The 23,249-nt window shown below is 38.6% G+C and overlaps 1 protein-coding gene across 2 annotated transcripts in view; it reads right to left on the bottom strand.

The window, feature by feature from the left end:
• Nucleotides 1-23,249, bottom strand: part of AP2B1 (adaptor related protein complex 2 subunit beta 1) — a 130,878-nt gene that overhangs the window by 66,551 nt on the left and 41,078 nt on the right. For both annotated transcript variants that reach the window (XM_080825917.1, XM_080825918.1), the window contains exons 7-13: nt 20,851-21,072; nt 20,224-20,344; nt 19,999-20,094; nt 13,927-14,042; nt 11,728-11,893; nt 10,317-10,415; nt 2,286-2,545 (exon numbers count right to left, since the gene is read on the bottom strand). In XM_080825917.1, coding sequence (XP_080682043.1) covers nt 2,286-2,545; nt 10,317-10,415; nt 11,728-11,893; nt 13,927-14,042; nt 19,999-20,094; nt 20,224-20,344; nt 20,851-21,072 — 1,080 coding nt within the window. The remainder of the gene's footprint in view (nt 1-2,285; nt 2,546-10,316; nt 10,416-11,727; nt 11,894-13,926; nt 14,043-19,998; nt 20,095-20,223; nt 20,345-20,850; nt 21,073-23,249) is intronic.

Genomic DNA, 23,249 nt, shown 5'->3' with positions numbered 1-23,249 from the left:
GATCCCAGGACCCTGGGATCATGACCTGAGTCAAAGGCAGATGCTTAACTGACATCCCATGTCCTTTCCTTTTTATTTTATTTTATTTTAAGATTTTTTATTTATTAACTTTACAGAAAGAGACACAGTGAGAGAGGGAACACAAACAGGGGGAGTGGGAGAGAGCTTCCCACAGAGCAGGGAGCCCAATGTAGAGCTCGAACCCAGGATCCTGAGACCATGACCCAGCTGAAGGTAGATGCTTAACAACTAGGCCACCCAGGTGCCCCTGTCCTCTTTTTTTTTTTTTTGTCCTCTCCTTTTTAAATATGTCTTTTTTCTTTTTTTAATGAGTCTGACTAAAGGTTTAGCAATTTTACTGATCTGTTCAAAGAATCAGCTCCTGGTTTCTTTAATCTGTTCTATTATTTTTTTGGTCTCTATTTATTTCTACTCTAATCTTTACTATTTCCTTCCTTCTACCAGCTTTGTGCTTTGTTCTTTCTCTAGTTCCTTTAGGTATAAGATGAGGTTGCGATTTTACTTGCTTCGTACTGCTGTAATCTTCCCTCTTAGAACAGCACTGCTGCATCCCAATTCCGTCTAAATGCTCTAATCAGAAAACACAGGGTGACTGAATGGATAAAAAAAGCAAGAGCCACCTATATGCTGCCCACAAGAGACTCACTTCAGACCTAAAGACACATGCAGACTGAAAATGAAGGGATGGAAACACATTAACCATGCAAATGGAAGCAAAAAGAAAGACAGGGTAGTAATACTTACACTGGACAAAACAGTCCTTAAAACAAAGACTGTAAGGAAACAAAGATGGACACCACCTCATAAAGGTGGTGTCCACATATCATATATGTGGATATATATGGATATATCATCCACACAGAAAACCAATAAGGAAGCAGCAGCTTTGAATGACACACAGGACCAGATGTTTTTTTAACAGATATATTCAGAACATTCCATCCAAAACCAGAATACACATTGTTGTGTGTATTCCAAGTGCACATGGAATATTCTCCAAAATAGATCTTAGGTCACAAAACAAGTCTCATAAATTCAAAAAGTCTGAAATCATATAATGCATATGACCAAAATGATATAAAACTAGAAATCAACCACAAGAAAAATTCTGAGAGAAGAACATAAATACATGGGGGCTGAACAAAATGTTCCTAAACAATGAATGAGTCAACCACGAAATCAAAAATAAAAAAATATATGGAGACAAATGAAAATGAAAACATAACTGTACAAAGTCTTTGGGATGCAGCAATAGGTATTCTAAGAAGGAAGGTAAGAGCAATATAGGCTTACCCCAAAGAGCAAGAAAAATCTCACACCTAATCTTACACCTTAAAGAGATAAAAAAAGAACAAAGCCCAAAGCCAGAAGAAGGAAGGAATCTAGGCAGCTTTTATAAAACAATCCTGAAAATATTATTTCATTTTTAGCTTTGTAACACAAAAGGCCTATCTGCTAACGTTATCCATAAGCTTCAACCAAAGTTACACTAAAGGTAGGGGCACCTGGATGGCTTGGTCATGATCTCAGGTCATGATCTCAGGGTCCTGGAATCCAGCTCCATGTTGGGCTCCTTGCTCAGCAAGGAGTCTGCTTCTCCCTTTGCTGTCCCTTCCTGCTGCCCCGCCACTTACGCTCTCTCTCTCAAATAAATAAATAAAATCTTAAAAAAAAAAAAAAAAAGAAAGAAAGAAGGAAAGAAAGAAAAGCTGAGGGTACATACACGCTTTCTTCTCAATTTTCAGCCCTGACAAGATCTCTACCCTCAGTTACAGATTTAAGCAACTCTCAAACTTTATCAGTTTAGAAGGTCTTCACCATTTTCTAAAGCCATTATCTTATCTACTCCCACATTAGAATACAGAGGGCCTTTCACCTATTATGTTTGTGGTCACTGCTATTCAGATGGAGTCCCTAGGGCAGTACAGCAGGTTTGTAAAATGCACAGCAAGTTCTTTCCTAGACTGTAAAAGCATGAGGAACACCAACTCTGTCTAGAGAGTTACTTCTCACTCAAAACCTAGTTTGGGGCACCTGGGTGGCTCAGTGGGTTAAGCCTCTGCCTTAACCCCCTGGGTTAAGGCTCAGGTCGTGGTCTCAGGGTCCTGGGATCAAGCCCCACATCGGGCTCTCTGCTCAGCAGGGAGCCTGCTTCCCCCTCTCTCTGCCTGCCTCTTTGCCTACTTGGGATCTCTGTCAGATAAATCTTTAAATACAAAACGAAACAAACAAACAAAAAAAACCCACCTAGTTCACCTGCTTACCTCCCGTGATGTATTGGCAAGTGTTTGCGATGGATTCCATGACTTCCTTCCACAAAAGCATTGGGAGGCTTATGGTACACAGAAGCCAAAGATCCAATGTGGCAGATGAGCTCATCCAGCAGAGTTGGCTCGATAAGATCTGTCTCCTCAGAGATCAGTGGCTTCTCAGACAAGACTACTTCTTTGGCTGTGACAGGGTCCGTTGAGAGAAGGCGCCAATAAATATAGCCCCGGTCTCGAAGGTCAGGATTATCAGAATCCTAATGAAAGGTAAGGGCAAGAAGGTTTAAATGGAACTTTTCTCCATACAGAAACCCATCCTGCTTGACTTTTTATCAAGGCAATGCTGTAGTGATTTATAAAGAGTGGCTGTTAGGATATTTAAATTCAGGTGCCTAGGTGGCTCAGTCAGTTAAGCATCTGCCTTCGGCTTAGGTCATGATCCCAGAGACCCAGGATCCAGCTCCCTGGATCAGCTCCCTGCTCAGCTGGAAAGCCTGCTTCTCCCTTCTCCTCTGCACCTCCCACCCCATCTGAGCTCTCTCTCTCTCAAATAAATACATAAAACCTTAAAAAAAATATGTAAACTCAACTTTGTTTTAACACAGTCACAATTCTATAATCTCTAATGCTTCAAAGAATTTAAATATAAATTGAGATGGGTTAGTCCTAAGACCGAAATTCAAGGGAAGTTGGGAAAAGGAAAACAGAAGTTTAATCTGGTAAAAATTAATTCCTTGAGAGGCCTTGGAACATAAAAACAACGTTTTTTAACTGCTATAAATATTAGCAGGATTACTCATGAAATATACCTCACAAATATTTCACCTGTACCTTCTTTCCTCATTTAAGCATTTACTAAGTATCCCCTGTGGTCGAGACACTAGGCTCTGGAAGTAAAAGTAAAGGACGACAACACACAGTTGCCTGACTTTGACACGCTCCGAGTACTAATTACTACAATACAGAATGGGAAGTACTATTCTCTAAACCAATAAAAAAATTGTCAAAGACAGCATGGAACTGAGTGCTTCCCAAAGGAGTGACATTTTATGGGGGGAGGAGGGACAGAAGGAGAAGGAGACAATCTTTTTTTTTTAAGATTTTATTATTTGAGAGAGAGCACAAGCAAGAGGAGGGGTAAAGGGGGAGGAACAAGCAGACTTCATGCTGAGTGAGGAGCCGGAGATGGGGCTCGATCCCAGACCCCTGAGATCATGACCCGAGCGAAGTCAGACACTTAACTGACCGAGCCACCCAGGCACCTCCACAAAGGGGTGACATCTTAATCTGTTTTTTTTCTGTAGTAGTTTTAAAATAATTGTATACATACTCATGGCTAAGAAAAAAAAATTATCAATGCCACATCACAATTAGAAATTTGTAATATAAAAATAAATCTCTGAGGCTCCTGGCTGGCTCAGTTGGTAGAGTTAACAACTTTTGTTCTGGGGGTCATGAGTTCAAGCCCTACACTGGGTGTAGAGATTACTTAAACATAAAATCTTTAGGTGCACCTGGGTGGCTCAGTGGGTTAAGCCTCTGCTTTTGGCTCAGGTCATGATCCCAGGGTCCTGGGATCGAGCCCTGCATCAGGCTCTGCTCAGTAGGGAGCCTGCTTCACCCCCTCTCTCTGCCTACCTCTCTGCCTACTTGTGATCTCTCTCTCTGTATCAAATTAAAAAATAAAATCTTTAAAAAAATTTTAAAAACTTTAACAAACAGGGGTGTCTGGGTGGCTCAGTTGGTTAAACGTCTGCCTTCAGCTCTGATCATGATCCCAGAGTCTTGGGATTGAACCCCACATTGGGCTCTCTGCTCAGTGGGGAAGGCTGCTTTTTCTTTTCCCTCTGCCCCTCTCCCTGGCTCAAGCTCTCCCACTCTCTATCTTACTCTGTCAAATAAACAAATAAAATATATATATATTTTTTAAAGATTTTATTTATTTATTTGTCAGAGAGAGAGAGAGAGAGAGAGTGAGCACTGACAGACGGAGGCAGAGGGAGAAGCAGGCTCCCTGCCGAGCAAGGAGCCCAATGCGGGACTCGATCCCAGGACACTGGGATCATGACCTGAGCCGAAGGCAGCTGCTTAACCAACTGAGCCACCGAGGCGTCCCAACAAATAAAATATTATTTTTTAAAAAATTAAAATAAATAAAAATTTTAAGTCCTCCCAAACATCCAACCCTTCCCCAATTTAACGCTCCAGTGTGGTATATATCCTTCCAGAAAGCTCCTCAGCATACATATACTCATTTTATACAAAAACTAGTTTCACATTATATTTACTGTGCTGCAAGGTACTTTCCACATTAGCACATACACCTGCACTTTTCCCTATATATACAGCACTGCATTATCACTAAGGCCTTTTAATGGATATTTAGATTCCTGCCTCTTTCTCCCTCCCTCCTGCCATTCATTCATTCATTCATTCATGTGATCATTAGAGAGTGGAAATAAATATCCTGGTATCTACCTCTCAGAGTATGTGTATATGGTGGCATGTATGCCCATGCTGTTCCACTGCCACAACAGTAAGTCCCTGTTGCAGTTATCTGTATTTAAAATACTACAAAAATATTTTCTTCAAAATTGGGCCAATCTGAGTGCTTCCATGTGAGTTGCTAAGTAAGTAGATGAACTGGTTCATGATTTAGCCACGTAAGGCACTTAGCAATCATCTTAATAGGAGCAGTGAACCCAATGGTTTTGACTACATGGTTTTACATGGTTTTTTTTCAGTTGTGTATTATTTAACTTGCATCCAGTGGATTACTGGTTTAAAAAAAAAAGCATAAAGAATACCAAGATACGGCAAGTTAGTTAATAGAGTATCAAAACTGTAAACAGAACTTAAGATAATCTTTATCACATACACAGGTTGCATCACTGGAACAGAAGTACATATATATATATCATACATACACACTATATCAAAATGTTTGTAGTATTTGAAATGCAAGGGTTAAAAAAAGGAAACAGCGATAGTACCCAATTTAAATGATTTTGTTTTGTTTTTGAGGAGTCAGGTAATTCACTTACAAATAGCACCCTGAAACCTCAGATTTTCATTTGGAAACAAACTTTGAAGATTATAAAATATAAATAAACTATTTTTTTAATAGTGTAGAATATGAGTTTCTCAAAATAACAGGTCAGGAAAGCAATCCTACCCCAGCTTTTGTTGATACATAAATTAAAAGTTAAATCTCCAAAGCATACCATTTGAAATTCATAGACTAATTATGCTTTTTATTATATAATTAAAATGAATAATGCACCTCATTGACTGGGAAATTCAGTCTTCTGTCTTTACAAATTAGTAATACTGTTGAGGTATTAAACTTTAAAATACAATTTAATAATATATTGATTAAAATACTTTTTTACTTCAAATTATTTATTTCCTCCATTAAACACATACTTAACCAAATGGCAGAAAGAAAAAATTCCTGTGGGGATTTACAAAATTATGTACATCTATAAAAAAAGTTTGAGGCCCTCTCCTCCCCCAACAAATTCAAAACACTGCAATAGGGCAAAATGCTGCGTACAGAATCATTGGATTAAAGGGTAAACAGACTGGGGGGGTGCCTAGGTGGCTCAGTATGTTAAGTCAGACTTTTTTTTTTTTTTTTTAATTTATTTATTTGACAGACAGAGAGCACAAGTAGGCAGAGAGGCAGGCACAGACAGAGAGGGGGAAGCAGGCTCCCTGCCGAGCAGAGAGCCCGATGCAGGACTTGATCCCAGGACTCTGGGATCATGACCTGAGCCGAAGGCAGGGGCTTTAACCCATGAGCCCGTGAGCCACCCACGCACCCCAAGTCTGACTCTTTTTTATTTTTATTTTTTAAAGACTTTATTTATTTATTTGAGAGAGAGAGAGAGAGAGAGAGCAAGCACAAGTCGGGGGTGAGGGGAAAGGCAGAGTAAGAAGCAGACATTCCACTCTGCAGGAAGCCTGATAAAGGGCTGGATCCCAGGAACCCGAGATCACGACCTGAACTGAAGGCAGACGCTTAACAGACTGAGCCACCCAGGCGTCCCCAGTTCAGTCTGACTCTTAATTTTGGTTTAGGTCATGACCACAGGATCATGAGATTGAGTCTCATATTGGGCTCTGTGCTGGGCGTGGAGCCTACTTGAGATTCTCTTTCACCCTTTCCCTCTGGCCCCCTACCACATGCTCTCTCTCAAAAAAAATAAATAAGAAATAAAGGATACACACACTGTAAATCTTAATAGACACAAACTTTAAAAATCAGGCCCAGTTAAGACTTGGTATATGAAAATAGAAACTTTTTATGATTTTAGGGTGCCATAATGTGTTTGGTAACTCAGAAAATTTGGTTTTAGATCTGTTTTTCTGCTAGCCCCAGAGTTCCTTGCCAGGATCTGGAAAAAAAAAAAAAAAGTCCATTTCTAAAAATCTGAGAGCTTCCAAAATAATTCCTCTCAGGCAAGCTCTAAAAGAACAATTTTTTTTTTAAAGATTTTATTTATTTATTTGACAGACAGAGATCACAAGCAGGCAGAGAGGCAGGCAGAGAGAGAGGAGGAAGCAGGCTCCCCACTGAGCAGAGAGCCCGATGCAGGGCTCGATCCCAGGACCCTGGGATCATGACCTGGGCTGAAGGCAGAGGCTTTAACCGGCTGAGCCACCCAGGCACCCCTAAAAGAACAATTCTTACACTGGACTGTGCGTCAGCATTAGCACACACCAGGAAAGGCCACTCAGTGGCAGATTCTAGGGCCACAGCACAGAGTTTTATTCATTATGTCAGGAGCACGCCCAGAAATTGACACTTGAAACAAGCAGCACAGGTGATTTTGATGATGGTGGTTTCTAGTTCACAGATAGAGAAGTCTTCATCTTAATTTTTCTTTCATACACTATACAGGGTAATTATTAAAGTCTGGACACTTCTGTGTATATTCTTAACTAACTCCTCTCTAACTACCAAAGCAAAGAAGACAAATCTTTAAAATGAAGTTTTGGATTCAAGAGTTCATTTTCTTTCCCCTAATAATATTTCTAATTATACCACCACTTTATTTAAAATTAGAAGCATAAATATTTCACATATACTTTACTGAATTCTCAGCACAGGTAAAAAATAGTATTAATTAACTCTACTGTAGAGATGGGAGAAGAGCAATATTAGAAAGAAATGTGCTCAGTCATGTCCTGAGCCAGAGATGTGGCAGAAACAGAACCCCATCATCCAATTTAAATTAACACAACTTAGCAGATCACACTGCCCTCAATTTAAATTGGTACCAGCCAAAAGTACTAGGTTCAGCAGCTCTTCCTGCCTATGGGTCTTGTCCCTGTGCTTTAGTAAAACCATCCTTTTGCACTGGGGTGTGTGTGTGTGTGTGTGTGTGTGTGTGTGTATTAGGTTATTATTCCACAAACTTGAGGGGGAAAAAAAGAGACAAAACTTCCAGTGGAAATTATATATATGCACAATAATAATAATAATTACATACATATGCATAATATATAAACATGCTTGTTATTCTTTGCTAACTCTTCAGATCTCATTAACTGGACAGAAAAGGCAGGGCTAGGGAAACTGCTTAGTAATTATTTATAACCAAGTATGAAATAGTCATTCACAATGATCTTAAAACTATTAAGTTCACTTATATGTATGGGTAATGCACAAGAGTGCTTCAAGCAGGGAAAAGAAGGGAATGCGTAGTCTTAAAGTCGTCCCTGACCTTCAGACTGGAGAAGCAGCACAGCACAGTAGAGAAGGGCAAAGACGCTGAAGCCAGGCTTCCAGAGTTTGAGTCCTAGCTCTGCCCCATACTAACAGGGCCCATGTCCTAGTTTCCTCATGTATAAAATAGGAATAATACCAGGGTGCCTGGGTGGCTCAGATGGCTAAGGTTCTGCCTCCAACTCAGGTTGTGACCCCAGGCTCCTGGGACCAGAGCCCCATGTTGGGCTCCCTGCTGGGCAGGGAATCTGCTTTTCCCTCTCCCTCTGCCCCTCCCCCTGCACACCGTCTATCGGTCTGTCGCAAATGAATAAATAAAATAAAATAAAATAAAAAAGGAATACAATATTAGCAACCCTTACTGAGATTAAGTTAATATGTAAAGTGCTTACTAGAATGCCTGGCACATAGTAAGCACAATACAAATGGTTATTATTAAAGATTCTACACTAGTCCTTGTACAAAAAGTCTGTAATCAGGAATGTCTGATGGTTTACTTATACCCTGCCCTGTCCTAGAAAAGGACTTAGCAAAGCTTACAAAAATCCATCTAAGGCCAGAGAGCCTAAATCAAACTAAAAACAGAAAAATGCATGCCACAATGACCTACACATTTTCTACAGGAGATCCCTAAATTTGATTCTAAGGTTTCCAACTGATACAAACAAGAAACCTAGTCAGGTAAGCTATTCAGATGGGCGGTTAACTACATACCAATGCTGAGGAGAATCCAAAAGTGGTTAGGAGTTTGATGGGACCTCACAGAGAAAAAAACATACACATGGAATAACAAATAACTTTGAGAACAGATCCAAAGAGGACAGTTTTTCGTGATAACCCCTACTACAAGGTGACGGTATCTATACAGTTAAATAAATGAAATTCTATTAGGGGCAAGGTAAAATGCAGTCTAGCTAGCCAGTCCTCTAATAATTTGGCTTGATTCAGTGATGAATTTTGACTATCAGTAAGAATAGAGTCCTTATATCCTTTAAGCAATCCTCCCCAAACACTTTATCTCAGGCAAGTTTTGACAAATACTAGGGGATGACAAGATTGAGGTTTCAACTCCTGAAAAGAATCCAAAATACAGCTCTCTGATGATGTCTTTTAAATACAGACCCAAAAGACTTAAATAGGAGATGGAGATAGGGATGAAAACTTGTGAATTACAAGGGGAAACTATCAAGGACAGTTGCTTGATTATAGGACTATCCCTACCTGCAGATGAGCAGAGAGAAAGGCCCAGATTCTCTTTAGAAACTTGTTTTAAATTCATCTTAACACAGATCCAAACGAATGATCAAGGGTCTAAGATTAGGAAGTCTAGAATGCTCCCTTCAACACAGGTAATATTAAATAACCACTGCCTTGATGGTTATAGAAACTGCTTTGCTTCAGGCAAAGGAAGATACTTAAAAGGGAAGTTTAAAAAAAAAAACACAACACCACTTCAAAGAACTCTAACAAATACATTTTAAAAAGATGTAAAATTAGTAACAGGAAAGATGACAAGTTAGAACGAGCAAAGTACTGTGAAAGGATTTTAAATTCTGATAAAATGCCACTATAAAGAGATGAATAAGAAAAATGATACATGAGTATCTGACTCAGATTTATATAGACACACACCTGAACTTCTGACAGCCTGCTACACCCAGCCTGTTCATAAATTCAATTAAGAACATAACTAAATTATGATGAATTGAGGATTACTATTCTAGTTACACTAGATAAAATAAATTATTTTGATCTCGGTGGATCTAAAACGGTGACCTGATCTCTACGGCCATCTGCCACATTCCTGAAATCAGAACTCATCCTAGGGAGGACCAGAAATATCCAATAATTAAGGAGGCAGCACAAGTACTTTAAAATTATTTAAAGAGACAGGCAATCAACTCTAGAAGGTAGAACAATACCTGAGACCTTTGTCAAGGAATTTACCAGCATGGTACTTTGATTTGAATCTAAAATTAACTCCCCCAAAAGGAAAGAGATTCAAGTGAATCACCCAGTATCGCTGAGACTCAATGTCATTTTCACATGGTAGGTCCTTCATTGACAGTAAAAAAAATCTAAGTTCAATTTTCATGAACTATCATAAAAACTGGCAAAGCCATAGAACTAGCTATAATTCAGTGGTATAAGAGACACTGTTTTTATATTTTAACAGGATCTAAAGACTGTACCCTTTTCAATTAAAACCTCTCCAAATGGGCCTTTTTAGAGTTTCCTAATTTCTGAAATATAAAACCAGACAATCAAACCCACGCTTTTTCTAGAGTTCATACCTGTGTTGCCAAACTCAAGACTTGCTGTACCAGCTCCTGTGTTTCTGATGGTTTCTTGAGAAACAGCTTCACGATGGCAGTAAGCAGAGTGAGCTGCACCTAAGAGCGTGACATAATTTAACAAATAAAGTGAAAGGCATCTGCATTATTCCCTACCATCATTTCCAAAGTAGTGCTTACCATCTATGAATTACTATGGGGCTTCTGACAAAGCTAGAACACAGCCATTATAAAAACCGGCAGGTCAAAGGTATTCATCAATTAAGAACGTGGTAGCCTCTTACCCCCAAATTGCATTTTTGGCATCAAAAATTGCTTGATTATTTATTAAATCCTTTATTATATACTTCTGCCAAAAGATACAACTTAGGGAGAATTAGGGAATTATCTGTCGTACTAGAACAAGAGCCAAAAAACAGTAAAATCATACCAGATTATGGTTAATTACGAGTAGGTTGCTGAACCATACACAAAGCCTCAGGCTTGTATGCGTTCCTCATAAAGCCCATTAAAATTACTAAGGCAAGGGGAGCCTTGGTGGCTCAGTGGGTTAAAGCCTCTGGCTTTGGCTCAGGTCATGATCCCAGGGTCCTGGGATCGAGCCCTGCATCAGGCTCTCTGCTCAGCAGGGAGCCTGCTTCCCTTCCTCTCTCTGCCTGCCTCTCTGCCTACTTTTGATCTCTGTCAAGTAAATAAATAAAATTTTAAAAAAAAATTACTAAGGCAAATTATATACATGACCTTCAAAGTGCAGTGTGAGTGCAAATGCCAGGGGAAACGGGTTTTATACTTTATCTGCTTCTCCAGGCCTGTGGCTCTGAGGTCGCCTCTCCATTTTGGTAGAGGACAGACAGAAGATGCCCACAGAGAATCTTTCCAAACTGCACATGCTAGTCCTTACCCCAGCCCTAGGTGAGAACACCTGCTAACCATTAGGAACAGGAATAGGTCATCATTTACTGGTAAGAGAAAATTAAAAAGTGGTAACTACTGCTCTCAGCCAGTAGATTTCAGAGCATGGTTTTGGACCACTAGCAGCAGCAGCACCCTGAACCCAGTAAGAAATGAAAATGCTTAAGCCCATTTCAGACCCAATGAGTCAGAAACACTAAGGAGGGGGCCCAGAAACCTGTGTTTTAACAAACTCTCTAGGTTCATTCAAGTTTGAGAACCACTGGTCTAAGGCAGATTTGTCCCACCAGAAATTAGCACAAATGAAAAGACCCCTTTGGGGAGAAAATGTACATACTATATATATGTAAATTCTCTCTCTCTCTCTCTCTCTCTCTCTCACTCACACCCACACACACACACACACACACACACACACACACAGAGTAAAGTGCATAACCTTTACTTTCCCTGAAATCTTCCCCAAAAGATCACACACAGGACACAGATGAGAACTTACCTGGGTGCTCTCGTCATGAAAACCCTCCAGGAAGCTCTCTAGTAACTCATCTGCATTGTCAATTCTCTCAGCATATTCTCCTACAATCCAAATCATAGCTGCTCGGGCGTCTGGTTCATCCAGCGAGTCTAAATTCTCACACAGAGTGGCAATGATACTTTCATACCTGGTTTAACAAAATGGACTAGGGTTACATTGAGTACAACTGAGAACTGTATTTAACAATGAAAGCTAAAAACAAAACCACCAACAACATACTGTAAACCAAACCACCAAACTATAAAGACTTTTGGTCAAGAGAATGCACAGGTTTTAAGCCAGAAGATTGTCTTAAGTTTCCCTTCAATTATGTTTTCATAACTGACCATAAACTGTTATAAAAGCTCACCAGATACTCTTTTCACAAGGAAAAATTAACCTGCGGTATAAGATAATACCACTAACTTACAATTTCTAACAATCTTTCTTATAACTAGATCAGAGAATTTTCCTATGTATTATCCCACTTTGCCTTCATGGTAAAGAACAGAAATTCCACTATACTTTTAGGAAAATGGAGTTAGACAACAGCAGCATCCAGACCAGAAACAGTAACTTTGTCTACTAATCTACTAACTCTGCTTTTTATGGAGATTTTATGTTCTTTCCTCCCAACACACCCATACTAAAGACTTGTTCCTCCAAAGAAACAAATAATTCAAATACTTATTTTTATTTGCACAGGTCTATAGTGCTCTCATTTGCCACGATGAATCCATCTCCTTGGCTAATGTCGTTTTAGACATAAAAATGACAATGTGGGGATGCCTGGTGGTGGCAGTTGGTTGAGCACCTGACTCCTGGTTTCAGCTCAGGTCATGATCTTGGGGTCTTAGGATCAAACCCCACATCGGGCTCTGTGCTAAGAGTTTTCTCCCCCTGCCCTTCCCCCTCTCTTGCTCACTCTCTCAAAAATAAATAAATCTTTAAAAAACTGACAATAAGTAATAAATGGGATGTAGACCACCGAATAGTACATTTAATTGTTTGCCCTACTTCCACTAATTAAACCACGTTCTTGATTGATAGCACTTTCTTAAACTATCATAACCCCTTATTAATAGAAACCAGAAATGGACACATTTCTCCACTAATCACAATGAAATATACACCTCCACCCTTAATCTTTCTAAACTTAGAAATCCAACTCTCCTCTTTCCTGGGAGAGTGGTAGTATGGTCTTTTTCCCAAAAATACCACTTCTAAAATTTTAAAAAATGTGTATGTAATACTAAATAAACCACTACCTTGCTAAATATCTCTTCTAATTCTGAGTCCATCAACGAAGTTAACTTACTGCAAGCTGCTTCATTTAACACTATCTTTAAGGACTAATCAGAATCTTCAGCAAAATACCTCTATGATTATATGGCAAAATGAGATTTAGGATGCTTATAAGACCTGCTCTTATTTCGCCCTTTCAGGTCCTTAAATCACTTGCCTTCAAAATCAAACCTAATTAAGTATTTTTGCTTCATCGACTAAGAAGGCTCAATGTGAAATATTTGTGGAGTGCAACTGTAGATTTTGCACACCTTTATGGGAATAGCTATAATACTGCAGAAAAAGACAGAGATTGATAATTCGTAACATGTTCTATAACTTTCTACAAAGTAGTAGGTAACATGCAAAGTAAACAGTGCAACTGTCACCCTCCTGGCTTTTACAACCATGTGGCTATTTATCATTCAAACTGAACCATCTATTTCTGAGAGTGAAAAGAAGCACAAATATTAATTATGCCCGGTAATAGGCATAAACTGAAATATGCCTGGAAAATCTGTAATATGTGGGCTTTCTATTTAATAGTAACGTCACCAAAAAAGAATCTGGTCATCTTCAGTATGTGCCAGCTAACGGTCATTCAACTTCGAATCCTCTCGAAGTAATAAAACAGGATGAAAAATCAGGTTTTGATCCCTGTGCTAACCACCTGATATATATTTTTAATATTAAAAAAACTTTAGTGTTTTTAATTATGTTTAATTTAAAAAGTATTTTTCATAATAAAGTATCCTATTTTAATAGGATTTTAAATAAAGTATCCTATTATGACCAGTTATTTTACAAAGAGTAATTCTTACCTATCCAATTTCAAAGTGCCTTACTTAAACATTTCCTAAGTGATCTGAGGAAGAAGGTAAAAGTATTTGGACATACTTGTTGGGGTATTTGCGAAAGATGTCCCTGATGACAACAATTGCCTCTTGGACCACATAATTTACTTTGGTCTGGATGAGATCAAGCAATGTGCTCACACAACGCTCTGCAGATTGCTACAAAGAAGAACATAATAAATGACAAGTCAGATGGTCTCTCCAATAATGCAACTTCAACATAAAAATAACTTTGAAATGGTCTGGATGAGATCAAGCAATGTGCTCACACAATGCTCTGCAGATTAAATGACAAGTCAGATGGTCTCTTCAATAACGAAACTTCAACATAAAAATAACTTTGGAACATACAAATGCACCAACTAAACTAAACTAAAAGATCAGGCACTTAATTTGACCAAGCTATACTAGAGGCTAGGCTATTTGATGGAGATACGCAGAAGTTCCAGATATAGCCCAAATTTTATTCATTGCAAAACATACTGACAAATAAGTTGATTCAAAATAATCATCTTGGATAGCCACAGAGAAGAGAAATGAGAAGAAAAAATGAATCAAGGTAGGAGGAAAGAAGAATAAAAGAATAAGCCAAAGTAGATCTTTTTCTGGAGTTCATGGGTAAGTGGAGACAGCAGACAGCACCTTTAAATGTCTTGAAGTGAAACTGCCAAATTGCATATGTGCTTACAAGTATATTTTCCAGGGAAAATATATTCCATAGCTTTCATTATATTTTCAAAGTTATCTGTGACTCAAAAAACTAAGGAAAATTCGCCATCTTCTGAACTATAAAACTGAAAGTCTACAGCCTTAAACTGCAATTTTCCCCAGCCTATACTTTATCTATAAAATTTAATCTATTCATCTTTTATTAATGAAGGGACTTGAGAGAGTACAAGTGATAAAGCTAACAAACTGAAACTAAGTCACAGCTTTTAAAAGGATAAGGGTTTCAGTCAAGAGATCCTAAAAATCAAGGACTGATTTATCATATATCACAATGTACTATCATAGGTCACTCTATTACCTCCCTCCTGATAAGATTCAACAGAAAGCACATAGCATCGCCTAAGACTGAAGATGAACATTACCAAATCTCTAGATTTAATTATCTACAGGGGATGGCAGAATGAGAAAAAAACAGTATCACTAAAATTCAACCAGCCAAATCCAGACCCCAGGAAATTGTACAAGCCTAATGACCTAGTCCCTTTAATAAATGGCATGAAAAGTAAGTAAGTAATGACTTGAGACATTAACTAAATGCAACGTGTGGATCTTCTTTAGATTTTTATCTGAACAAGCGAACTATAAAAAGACACTAGAACACAACTAGGGAAAACTGAACATGGGCGGGGTCTCCAATGAGATTAAGAATTATTGTTAGTTATTGGGTATAGTAATGGTATTGTGACGATATATTTTTTTAGGGACCTTCCTATTAGATACACACACTGGACTACTCTAGTAAGATCCTATCTGGGATCTGGATTAAAATTCAATAGCACTCCACCCCCTGAAGGGGAGAGAGAAGATAAAAGCAGCAACATGTTGATATTTGTTCAAAATGGATGATGTATACATGAGAGCTCATTATCAACTCTATTTTAGTGAATGCCTGAAAACTACGATAATAAAATCTTTTAAAGGTACTAAGTTAAATCACTCCAAGCAATTAAATGAAAATAAAATTGCATCTTGAGGTTATTCATATGATGACTCTGTTGCACCATGAAATGATTCTGCCATCTTTATGTATTTTTTCCACTTTTGGATTCTATTTTATTCATTTTTAGCTAGTTTTTCCTGTGCAGTTACTGCAATAGCAAAATAACTGGAAAAATTTAAACATATAAATTGTGATCAATTATAAAGTAAATAGGATAAGGTCTTTAAGATTTAAATTATCATAAATTAAATAATACAGATACAGTGGCTAACACAGGGCTTGATATAAAGCTCACATTTAGTGAGCCCTTCCTATCATTATTATAATAAAGACAAAAGGCCATTTCCTATGATGCATCAATATTTGGAAAGTATTTAAGTCTGGGACAGTAATTTTCGAGGAAATTGTCATCGCAACCATACTGCTTTTTGGTTAAAAAAAAAAAAAAAAAAGCCTACCATTATTACAGCAGTATGGCAGAGGGGCAAGAGTAAACATCCAATCACTATTCAGACAAAAAAGTCTGGAAACAGAGAAAGGTATATGCACTTATAAAACTTAGTATGAGATAACAACAGTAAGGATAGGATGATTTGTTCCGATGTTCGATCCTCACCCTCATATTTTTCACCAAAATTCTTCCTAATTGTTTTAATTATTAAAAATATCTTTAAGTGTAAAAAACCAGACTCTTTGCCATAAAAACAGACAATACTGGTTGAGTCTTAGTTGGAGGTGAAGCACAATCTTCTAGGTGTGCCACTAAAGAACTACTGAGAAAACAACTCACCATATAAGCAAATGTAAACTTCTGTTCATCAAGACATCAAATGAAATCAAAAGGAAAACAAATTGGGAAAATAAATGCTAACAAAATGAGGGATTAATATCTTTAATTATAAAAGATTTTTTTAAAAATCAATGTGGAAAAGCCCATTGGAAAAAGGTGCACAGGACGTGAACAAGCAATTCTAAAAAGCTAACAAATGAAAAAATGTTTGCTTTCATTAGAGATCCAAGACTTAGCTACAAAGTCCTCTTTAGACCATTATTTGGAAAAAGAGCACGAACTTTAAGGTCCAACAATAAGAGGAAGGTTAAGTAAATTATGAAGCCATCAAATATTATGCCTATAAATCCACTAAAAATGATGTCAAATGTTAACAGTTACATGGAAAAATGTCCACGTATAATTAAATGAGAAAGGCAGAAGACGAAAAGAAATAGCATTTTTAGGATGATCTCACTTCTGTAAGAAGTACACCTGTGTATGACGGACTACATAGACAAAGACTGAAAATCACGTCCACATCATCTCTGGGAAGGTGAAATAGGTAAGAGAAAACAGGGTTTCATTTTTGTTCAACTTGTCTTATTTTATAGTTTTATTTAGTAAACACATATGGCTTTCCTAACAGGAAGAATATAATCTTTGTTTTTAAATTAAGGGATGAATATGGTGGCTAACTGAACATAATACATACATACATACATACATACGGGGATGAGACATATCAGTATCTTATCTTGATTTATAAAAAATATCAGTATCTTATCTTGATTTATAAAAAATAGAAATATTTTTCATATCAGTATCTTATCTTGATTTATAAAAAATAGAAATAGTAAACACCAGAGAGCAGAAGAGTAGGAAGTTGAGAACTTACTGCCCAATCTCTCAAAGAAATAAAACCATTTGATTTTATTTGGAAGACTAAGTAAGACTAAGACTCCTAAGAAGGACAGGGGTTTATCGCCTCCTTAAAGAAATAGGTATACACTGTAAATATATACAATTTTGTCAATTATACCTCAATAAAGGTGGAGGTCAGGGGAGTAAAATCTACTTAAAAAAACAGACAAAAAAAGAAATAGGCAAAAGTTACTGAAAAAAACAATACTATGGGATTACCTTTCCAATGCTATTTATTGATTGAGCAGTTTACTGCTTAATCTTTAACCTAGCCAACTGGCACAAAATTATATGTATTTTTTCACCACAGGATACTTATAGAAACACCTGTATTCACAGTTATGATAAAAATACAGCATAAACTCTTAAAGACATCTAAACTTTCCAACAGGCCCTGCTTTCACAGCTAAGCATGAAACTAAAATTCATTTTTTCACATCTGTCATATCTTTGGAACTAACTACAAGTTAAAAAAGGGTATGATGCCCTGAAAGAATGCAACAGTTAGGTTTAGAGGCTACCCAGAAAGTCTACAACAATCCCCTCACTGGTTCTTCCTCCTTCCTGTGGATGCTTAGTTAGAAACAGGCAATTATCACCTCTCCTGCCCCGATGACTGTCTTTGGGCCAGGAAACTCTTTCCAACTGATAACCTTCATGATTGAAACAGGTCTCGGAAAAGTGCTCCAGCAAATGCAGGCAACCTAAGAGAGCATCAGCTAGAAGGCAGGAGCCTTGAAGGCTGATCTTACTTACTTCCAGACAAAGTTCATTCTTCACATACTCTCATATTCCCACCAGTGCACCCAAGTCAAAGGAAGAAGGGAAAGCCATCAGAAGTTTAACCCTTCCCAGAGAGTACGGATTATTTTTCCATATTAGTCACAAAACACGGCATTAACAGCCTCTAGGAATCCAGATGGAGAATGCTTTCTAGTAATTCCAGGGATAGGAAATCTCTTTTAACTTCGGAATGATACAATTTTGTATGACTCTTTGGAGCTTTGCCAAGGAAGTAAAAAAGACAATGACCGTCTGGCAATGAATAGCACAAAATTAGTCTTTATGCTACTAAAATCTCTCTGAAAATTAAGTAAGTGGTAAGAAAAGGAGTAAGAAAAGAAAAAGAAAGAAGAAAAGATAAGAATGTGAAGAGGGGTGAGAAAAAGAAGATATAATGCATCAAGACCCAATAAGCAGACATCCATCCCCATTTCTCAGTGGAGCAGCGAGTACACTGAGTCCCTGAAGCAATTAAGATGTAAGAACCAGGAGCAGAAACGAGGGTGAATGAGTGTCTTGCTCCAACCACTGGACTGCTGAGTGACTTACTGACGGTAACTACGTGAAGCAGCTCCGTCTCAAATAAAAACAAGGAGGGCCGATCAGAACATGGCTTTCACAGATGCTTCCCTGACACGGCATCTGTTTCCTTCTGTTCCCAAGAAGTACTGGACAGACCGTACAAATTATTTTAGTATCCTTGAGAAATCATATGGTCCAACCCTCTGACTCTAAGCAGAACTGCACACAGTCAAGTAGCAAGAAGAAATAAGGAGCTCTGACTCCACACCATCATAGCCAACAGAGGCCTTCATTAATCCCAATGCATTTCTGAATGATGAACAAATGGAGGACTGGAGACTAATGAAGCAGGGCAGTGTAAGTTGCAGCCCCTAACACCAACTGGAAGGCTGCAACCAAACTAAAAATCAATCTGCCCTGGAAGATCACAGACAGGCTCCTTCAGAGGGGATGGAAGTAAAGATCGACTCCCTACGCTAAAGCAGAAACCTGTTAGTCAGCGGCCCTGCCTATGCTCACAGAAGTCCTGATCAACCTTTTTGTTCTCTCATCCTTAAATATAAATGGGTTACAATTTATTATATGTGTGTTATGCACCTCAAAAAATTACATACAGACATGCAACAGTCACCATACACTACTCCAAATAATTAAACTGCAGACACAAAACACTATTAATTCATATTCCCAGAGACTCAAGAAGTTATTGCAATCACACAAAAAAGAAATGCTGCAAGAGAAGTACCAATAAGAAGAAAGAGCTATGAAGAGAGGCCCCATCCAATGAATGATGGCTATGCTGAGGCCAAGCAAGCAATACGCCAGACTGAAGCAAGTGAGAGGACAGAGGACCGGGAGACAGAAGTGACCAGGACAAAAGGAGGTTTACAGGTTTGATACTATGCTTGAAAATCTGGAAGAAGACAGAGATGCTATGAAAACACACAATGCAAGGGGAAAAAAAGGCCATTATATAAACTCCAGAACAAAACAAAAGACTCTATAAGAAAGAAAATATAATAATCTGTATTATACCAACTCTACAAATTTGGCCAAAACATACATAGAGAGTTTTGCAAGGACAGAACAATAAATGAAGGCATATTATCTCAATTTACAAAGATAATACAGGAACAAAAAAAACCTCATGATAGAACTACTGAAGAATAGGAGGGTTCAAGCACAAAGGTGGGATCCACGAACTGTTATTTAACTCACAGCACAAAATCAATAGATAATATCTATTATTGATAAATCAATAAATACCATATTATTTAGAAATACGGAAGCAGCAGAGTAACTGAAACGAGTTAAAAATGATTCCCTCTAGGAATTTTAACTATGTGCTTTATTATTTTAATACATTTTTTAAAATGCATTTTAAAAAAAGGATTGAGGAGAACACTCTGAATCCTGTGATGTCATCACAACAACCAACAGACACTTGCCTCCACTTTGATGGCACACCGCCCGATGGCCCGCACAGCCTTGCGAACAAAGTCAACATCCACTTCTGTGGCATATTCCTTTAACTCTGCCAGAACCTGTTAAAAATCCAGGAAGGGGACAATCATTAAGGATTCTCAAACACCGATTTCATGGCCTAGCTGCTTCTGAAGGCCAGACCTTAAGATCTAAGCGATTTATAAACTTGAATCTGCTTGAAGTCTGACCTGAGCAATGTTGGCTTGGGATGCTAAACGTATCATGATGTCCAATTTCTCTAGTTTAACATAGATGGGATCATTGTACTTCACAAAGAAGACTTTGATTTCCTGCTTCAAGATTTCAGGCCTGTGGTACACAGAAATACATTTGATAAGGAAGGTGAGACATGTATTGATATATCCTCCTAAGTCTGTATGAATAGCTAATCTGTGCTCCAGTCCCTCCACCCCAACCACCAAACCTCACAAACTTCCTTTATACCCCTCTAACCAGTTTCCCATTGGGAAGACCATTTTTAAGGGCTAGAGTACATATTGCTAAGAAGTGCTGGAAGAACAACCGTCTGGCTTGAAACGATGGCCTAAGCCATATGAAGCAGGCACTAGCTGGTACACTCCTAGGAGGCCCGCCCAGCAGAAAACAAACTAAAACAGTAGAGCAACACCAAGTGTTTATCACAGGAATACTCCAAAAGCAACTGTTAGCCTCCTGATTGGAGCAAGCTGCTCTGCCATACGACGTTTTCATTTCCATATATTAAAAAAACTTAACATTGGCCTCTGTAATACTGGTATTATCAAGCTTAACTCAAAATCACAAACACTTTAATCACCAATTCACTGTTTCCCAACCTTTTCTGGACAATTAGATTGATATTCCTCAGGGCGACGTACTGCACCTCTGGCTCCCCAGATAGCAAAGTGACAAGTGGAGGGGCCAACTTCTTCAGCAGCATATTGTAGTAGTCAGAGTCCTTGGGTAACAACTCTAGAAACTTCATTAGGACTTTTACTGCTGAAAGCACCACTGCTGAGTTGGCATGAGATAGCCGGGGAGTTACACGCTCACAGATGCTGAGGGCAGAAAAGGAAAATTAACATCTTGAATTATAATTTCTTTGCTCAATCCAGCCCATTGTGTATTGTGTCAGAGTCCCACGGCCCAAGTATCAAGAAAGTAGAGAATCGGTTAGAAAAGTCAAAGCTCTGTGTGTAGACAAAACTGGGATCCTACACTGCCCGCAAACTGCAGACAGAGCAGGGACGTCAGAAGACTTCAGGAAACCAGCCATAAGGGATGCTCAAACTGGAAGGAAACTAGGCAATACCCCAAACACTTGAGGCTCACACCATTTACCCTCCTGTTTTACAGTCTTCTCTGTCTCCCCATATCACAGAAGGGCTCCTTGCCTCACAACCCATTTCTCTTCAACCTACAGGATGTCAAATTAAGTTTTAAGCTACTTCACAGTGAGAGATACCAACTGGGACTAAAGGTTTCATAAGATGCTGGAGGAGGTGAGTTGAACAGGAAAACCACACAACCCCTTGTCTTCATGATCATAAGGAAATCTCTCAATTTTTTTTTTTAAGATTTTATTTATTTATTTGACAGAGATCACAAGTAGGCAGAGAGGCAGGCAGAGAGAGAGGGGGAAGCAGGCTCCCTGATGAGCAGAGAGCCCGATGCGGGGCTCGATCCCAGGACACTGGGATCATGACCTGAGCCGAAGGCAGAGGCTTTAACCCACTGAGCCACCCAGGTGCCCCTCTCAAAGGGTTTTTAAGTAACAGAACACCACTGCAATATTCTCCCAAACCCTTCCCCCATTCTCCTAACCCCTGCTATGTACACTTAAAGGCTTCACTCAATCTTGAGTATGTAATTATCTTTTGAGGGTTCTTCAGAAATTAATCTAATTTTGATAGCTCTTGGGCAACATGAGAGGCTAGGTGATTATTCAGCTGAGGATTCAAGATAAGTAAGTGGGGTTTCTCTCCCCTCCTCCAGTATCTAACTGGCTGACTCCCTGACCTCCCTCAGGTCTTTTTACAAATGCCACCTTCTCAGCAAGGCCTTCCCCAGCCTTTTACAAAATACAACTCTTTATTCCCAAATGTCCAGTACTGCTTAGATCTCCTCCCTACTTTATCTTTCCCGTTAGTGCTTATCATCCTCTGACATGTTATACATTGTATTATATATACCTCTGCCCCATTCCTCAGAATGAGTGTTCCATGAGGGCTGCGGTTCTGTCGACAATATCCTCAAGGCCTAGAACAATGCCTGGCATGCAGCACAGACTCAATAAATATTTGCTAAGTGAATGCACGAATAGTGGAAGATGTCAATGACCAAAAAAAATAAAATTCTATATAAAGTTCTTTCCATAAGATATTGTACTTTTTAAAAAGATACTTGTACTTTTGATGATGGAAAGAAAGGATCAGGATGAGCTTTACTTAGGTCCAGAGGGAACGATTTCCCAGCCAAGTGAAGAGAACTTATGTTATGGTATCTTGAGCTTCAGCCAGGCAATGAAGGTTCTTATCTACCATAATTAAAATATGTCAACTTTAATGAAGAGCCAACATTTCTTCTGAAGTACTTTACCTACTACAGTGACTATATACACAGAACACTCAATAAAAATTGGTGGTAAATCTAACTCTGTAAACTAAAATGTGTGTAGGTGCATATGAAATTTAATAGTCAATTTGTGATGGTCAAAGAAAATTTATTAGGGTTGAGCAGAACAATCCAGGTGCACCTTCCAAAATCTTTTCCAAATTCAGAATGACATGATTTCTGTATCTAATGAAAGACACTGTATGCTTTGCAGGCTTCAATACATCTTCTCCACTACTGAATTATAGGTATAGTTCAGCTCAGTAACTAGTATCAAGCCGCTTACTATGTAGCTAACAGGATGAAAAGTTTGTCGCTACGATGAGACACTCAAAAACCCTTGTGTGCCAGGGCGCCTGAGTGGCTCAGTGGGTTAAAGCCTCTGCCTTCAGCTCAGGTCATGATCCCAGGGTCCTGGGATCGAGCCCCATATCGGGCTCTCTGCTCCATGGGGAGCCTGCTTCCTCCTCTCTCTCTGCCTTCCTCTCTGCCTACTTGTGATCTCTGTCTGTCAAATAAATAAATAAAATCTTAAAAAAACAAACAAACAAACAAACAAAAAACCCTTGTGTGCCAAATGGCCAGAAACTGCTGTATTGGAGATGTGGGACCTTGATGAGGG

The sequence above is a fragment of the Martes martes genome (genome assembly GCF_963455335.1).
Source record: "Martes martes genome assembly, chromosome: 16".
NCBI classification, from domain to species: domain Eukaryota; kingdom Metazoa; phylum Chordata; class Mammalia; order Carnivora; family Mustelidae; genus Martes; species Martes martes.
This window is presented reverse-complemented; position numbering and strand designations above follow the sequence as displayed.